This window comes from Montipora capricornis, chromosome 13, assembly GCF_036669925.1.
Source record: "Montipora capricornis isolate CH-2021 chromosome 13, ASM3666992v2, whole genome shotgun sequence".
Classification (NCBI taxonomy): Eukaryota; Metazoa; Cnidaria; class Anthozoa; order Scleractinia; family Acroporidae; genus Montipora; species Montipora capricornis.
In genome coordinates this window covers 45,550,394-45,556,157 of record NC_090895.1, presented here as the reverse complement: position 1 = coordinate 45,556,157, position 5,764 = coordinate 45,550,394, and the positions used below count along the sequence as shown (strand labels likewise).

The window sequence follows — 5,764 nt, the reverse complement described above, 5'->3', positions numbered from 1 at the left end:
CGATTCCATATAAATGAACAAGACGAGCTATTAAACCATGCAGCCAATCCAGCCTAAAGTGCAAGGCATCCACTGTATTTGGGTCAAGGCCTCCTCCTCTAATTTCCCGAATGATATTAAGTAAAAGCTCTCGCAAGTAACTTAACGCCATCACTCTATCCGCCATCTTGGATCAACACGGTATATTACCTCGACCTGGTGTCTCGTAGTCACCAGGCCAACTCGAGAAAAGTTGTAGCCGAAAATTAAATGTGTCCGAAAATTAGGACTACTGGCAGAAAATTCACCAGAAACGAATCGGAGATGTAAAGTATTCAAAACTAGTCGGAAAATCGAAAAGCTCCCTGAAAACTGACACAACCCGAAAATTCAAATCAACAGAAAGTTCAGGTTATCCGAAAATTTGATTAGAGAAAAATTTCTGAATTCTGTCAGAAAATTGACAAAACCAACATAAAATCCAAAACAGACAAAAATTCATTACAATGCAAAATGTAATAACATGTCAGAAAATCAAAAATTCAATTATGACGGTAATCACCCACCATGTGTAGGCTTTTCAAGTCTTTCTGGTTTTCTTGAAGGCAAAAGAAGGCGTTGTGACCTTAGCTTGCAAGTTATCTTAAGCAATCTTTGCGTTTCACAATACGCGTCTTTCTTAAAAGAGAAAATATCCTCTTCGTAATCGTTTATTTTAAATACTCTTGAAAGATCTTTAGAGTTTACGCTGTGGATGTTGAGGGAAGTAATCGTTTAAACTAAAATTCACACGTTGAATCGTTGACTTCGTGCCGTATGTAGCAAATCGTTCTCACAGATTAAACATTTGGCTTAATTCGACCGACCATCGGAGACTATGAGGTGTCGTTTATCGGAAACCCAGTAAAACAAGGCAAAACAACATAAACAAATAAAGGAGTAGATAAATAAGCTAATTTTTTTTCTGGGAAAAAAGGACAAATGGCAAGTAAAAGCAAGTTTCTCCAGTCAATCTTCACTTTCACGTAGATTAAAGTTCCAAGTTCTCGCCAGGGAAGGTCGAAAGCAAACCGAAGAGCATATACAGAATAGTTCAGTATCGAAACGTTATCCCTTGCATTGCACCACTGTGTACTCGTCTCATGTTAAAAGAAAAAAATAAGAAAATAAAAAAGACAATCTTGTTTTACTCGGAGAGAAGTGATCCGTCAACAAACTTCTCCTTTTATACAAACGAGCACTGTCTCGTCCTTTTTTTTCATCTGGTTTCCCATATGTAATTAGTCTTTTTTGCCGGGTTATTTTGAACGCAAAAGTAAATTTTAATGCTTGTTTTGCTTCCACATTATCACGATTAAAACGGCAGTATTATAGTTTTTCCTGTTTTTATCTCAAAGTCTTGATTTAAGTAACTCTTAATCCGAAATTGCAAATAAGCGCAAAGACTTGTGTGAGTTTTTTGTTTACCAATTGAACAAGAAACATTTGTTAGCATTTTTAGAGAGCATTCATTTGTCCTCCCATGGAAATAAAAAAAATCAAATTTAAAATTTAGTTGACTTAGGTTAGGAATCAATTTTTCCCGCTTTGCATGAATTTTTGCTGCTTAGCTTTAAAATCGGCTTCACCTTTTAAATCGAATTATTCCTCCTGTGTCGAATGAAATTGCACACTCGCGACCAAAAGATCTTTCTCCTTTGTCATCCATGTAATCGCGCGTGGGTGATCTTGATGAAAAACACTGTCTGTATTTACCGAATCACAGACAGGTCATTTTTGTTATTCGTGTGATGTTTGAATAGTCTGCTTTAGAGTTCGGTCCCACATATCCCTGCTCAGTGGATTTTAAACAATACTTTCACAGCTTGTAACTCGAAGTGTTTTAATTCAATACAGCTGAGAAATGCGTACTTGTGAACATTTTTAACGCATGCTTTTGTTTTGTTTTTGCTTTTTTTTAGACACTTCGCTTGGGTTACTAAGATTTGTAGCACCTACATGTCACGAAATGTTGAGCTTCTCTGCTGTATTAAATTTAACCGAAAAGTGACGTTCTATCGTATAGGTGGTCTGCAATCCTTTTTATTATCTTATGTATTTATTTACAAATACATTTAAGTTTGTTTTCGGGCTGGGGGTGGGGAGGTGAGAGAGAGCATGAGTGGGGGAGGAGGCGAGCCAGTGTCTTTTCCACACACTCTTTGCGCGTTACGACGAAATGATGATGTACCAGTTCTGCAATTATGGAATCCTGCGTACTTTGTGTTCACGCCCTGATAGCTGCTCTTTATGTCTCTATCAATAGGTCATTGTAGCAGTCTCTAAGCTGATGGCTAGTGGTTTAAACCGAACAGCTGTCAATAACTGCCTGCAGGCGTTGAAGAATTATGCTGCTGAAGATAAAGGCATGAAGGTATTTTTTTTCTTTGTATTTCTTTCTCTCTCTCACTCTTTTTTTTTTTACCTTTGACATTCACTTTGATCCAACTGTCGTCCATCCCGCGCATTCCTTTATAGTAATTCCGCTGTTGTTTAAGTGAGCCCACTTGTGGGAGGCGCGGAACATTGCCATTTCACTTTGCTGATGTTTTCGGAATTTCTATCTCCACTTTCAGCATACAGCATTTTCCTCTGAAGTTAAAGATCTAACGAAGAAGATCCACACTGTTTTGCAAGCGACTGCACAAATGAAGGTGAGCTGTTGTCCGTCTTGCTCGATTGCAAGGCCATTATTCGTATCACGTGATATTTTACTTGGGGAGGCAGGCATGCAAATTTGGTGTGGACGATGTTTTGTGGAGGCTGTGGGATGAGTGGAGTTGACTTATTAGTAGTACATTGTACCTGAAGACTGGTCATTTAGTTCAGCCCTTTTGCCCCCTAATAACCGGAAAAGCAACAAAAAATGGATGAATGTGAACTATTCGTATCGTATGACCAAGGATAAACCGTTCTTCTTTTTCTGTCTCATTGGCATTACGGTATAGGGAAAGTTCTTACTGTCGAGTTAAGGACAGAGAAGGGAGATAACACAAATGTGGAATGGTGGGGCGAAGTTGTATTTTCAGCAACTGACATCGGCGCATATTATGTGTAATTTTGTGTCATTACAAGGTTTCCTAAATATCCATTGAGGAGTCGATATGGTTATGCGATATCCTTTCTCCCAGAGAAGCGTGGCATTTTTGTTATTCGATGCTTGTGAAATTATTATTCGCGTTCATCGTTGATTTTGGTCACCTTTTGGGTTTTTTTTTTGTTTTTTTTGTCGTTTTGTATTTTATTCAAACAGGTTGCATAAGTTTTTTCGTTATTTTTACCTTGGTTTTAACTTGTCCGGCTTTTTTTTTTTTATATCCGTGGATGGAAGAGTCTGCCTTTTTTCGCCTTTCATGCCATAAGAACGAAAGCTGTGTGTAAGATTATAAATCGAATATAGTAAAAAAAAAAGGTTAAACTACTTATGTTAAACACGAAGACGCACTATAAAAGGGGGCTCTTCACGCACTGCTATTGTTTGAATTCATTCAAGCACGACTGATTAATTATCCAAGATGGTGATCAACAAACAGCAACACAAGAGACGGAAGACCGAAAACATATTTCTAGCACAAAAAAAAAATGGAACTGGGAATTTGAAAAAAGAACGATGGATAACATTTTATGGCATATTACGGACACATTGCCATAAGGGGCTTTTTTTATTGAAGAGCTCTCGGTTGCGTCCACGGTTGATTGATAAATCATTTGCATGTGCCTAAGGCACCACACCTTTTATAGACGTCCCACGCATGTCAACGGTGACTGACAAATGAGCCTCGATCTTCCCAGGGAAGACTTCCTTATAGACCTCTTTCATAATGGCGGCCAAATAAAATATTCTTTTGTTTCAATGTTAATAAGCCCTACTAACCTTGCTACGACGAGTAAATTTCAAAAGAATATTTGTTTTAAAACGAGGGCAGTAGGTCTAATTAACATAAATACAAAAGAATGTAAAAGTGGTCGCCATTTATGAAAGTGGTCTATATAGCGCGCCTTCGTGTTTAAAGCCGATGTTGGTTGGTTGCCGTGGGATAATTTGAAAATGTAGCCCAAGGTTTTGAATTTTGTACTATCTGCATAGATCTTCCGTCTTAACCATCTTCTGATAGTTTAGTTACATTACATTGGCAAGAGAGTAAAGATTATGACCTCTCAATGGTCTATCAGCCGAAAAATGTAGTTCAACAATAGCGTGATCCTGCATGTGTCACATACTGGTACTCTCCAAAAGCGATTCTACCGTCTGAGTATTCTGAAAAATCGATCTTCCAACATAGTCTGACTTGCTTGGTTTTGCTTTGATTTTTCTATTTATGTTAAGGCTACACTTTCTTTTTTTTATTTACCGACGATTAAATTTGAGAGATTGATAGCTCAGATTGGTATATACATTTTTGCGACTTTATCGCAGAAAAAAAGGCATGCTCCTTTACTCTGATAAAATGTTTTATTTAAATATCAATATTTTTCTCAAATTTTTCCCAATTGCAAAAAATGTCTTGTTAAGTTAGTTTCAGAGCTTAAAAAGACACATCCTCGCAAAGCTCTAAGCCGATTTCTGTAATTAATTTTGATTAACAAAAAGGTGTAAGAAAACTAAGTGCATTGAGGGACCGGATAGCTTGTTAGTGTCTATCCCTGCTTGTCTTTTTGTTCAACTTTCTTATGTACGTGCGTATAATGAAAATAAATTGGCGGCAAGTGTGTGGAAAGATCATTACTAACCATTCACCAGCCCAGTGGGTGAAATCAATCACTTGTGAAGGTCATTGTTCGTTTATCATTTGCGTTTACGGTTTTCGTGCAGGAAAAAAAATATTCAAATTAAAGTTTTACCTTTGTTTGTTTATAATTAAATGATGCCTTAAGCGATTTCTGGTGTTATTTTTATCGTAGGTTTTTTACTGATTGAATGCCGTTTATCTCGACAAATATCACTTGGCCTGGATATTTAATGCAAATGCTTTGTATCGGCGAATCACGGTATTTGTTCTCTCGATACAATTGGCAATATTGGAACAAGATATTGCAATTGCATGATAGAATGATCTATCCCTTTTCGGCATTTTTTGTAATTCTCGTGCAAGCATAGTTTATTTAGCCCTTTTAAAACCATTTATAATGTTAAGAAAATGAAAAATAAAATCACTGATGCAGGTCTTCCTCTTTGGTACCTCGGGTTGTCGATCTCACAAAAGCTCGATATTTGTTATTGTATTGCGGCGTCGATTTAGAGACTGTATCGTATCGCGGCATTGATATCGATATCTTCATATCATCTCGTGGAAGCCCCAATATTTATGTGACAAGAGAGAGGAAAAGTACGTGTGATGTTGCCGTGCAGTCCTTCCTGTTTTAGTTGTGTTTTATCAACAGAACGTATCTCTTGCGTGGCGTACGTGACAACGTGGTGTTTCAATTCTTAAACGAAATCTGATTCCCTTCGCATTTCTGAGACAAAACAACTAAGGCAAACAAGTTTGGATTTGGATCAGTATAAATTTGTGACCCCTCTGCCGTGGTAAAAGTCAGACATTATCAAACCAAAACTGAATTCGAGAATGGTTTTGCCAACACTTTCTTACGAGGACATTGTAAGCGAGGTGTGGAATAAACACGGGCAGTTACGGGACAAGAAGAAGAAGTTAAGGCTTCATCCGATTGAGAAGCTTGCAGCTCATCAGCTAACTATTCTTCCAGTTGTAACTTCCCCGTATCTGCTGAGTCCAGCCAGTTCCCG

At 37.7% G+C, this 5,764-nt stretch overlaps 1 protein-coding gene across 1 annotated transcript in view; it reads left to right on the top strand.

Moving 5' to 3' along the window:
- Positions 1-527: 527 nt before the first annotated feature.
- The window catches only part of LOC138030893 (dedicator of cytokinesis protein 9-like), a 14,386-nt gene continuing 9,149 nt past the window's right edge, over positions 528-5,764 (top strand). The window contains exons 1-3 of the mRNA XM_068878752.1: positions 528-533; positions 2,285-2,392; positions 2,595-2,672. Of these exons, the coding sequence (XP_068734853.1) occupies positions 528-533; positions 2,285-2,392; positions 2,595-2,672 (192 nt within the window). The remainder of the gene's footprint in view (positions 534-2,284; positions 2,393-2,594; positions 2,673-5,764) is intronic.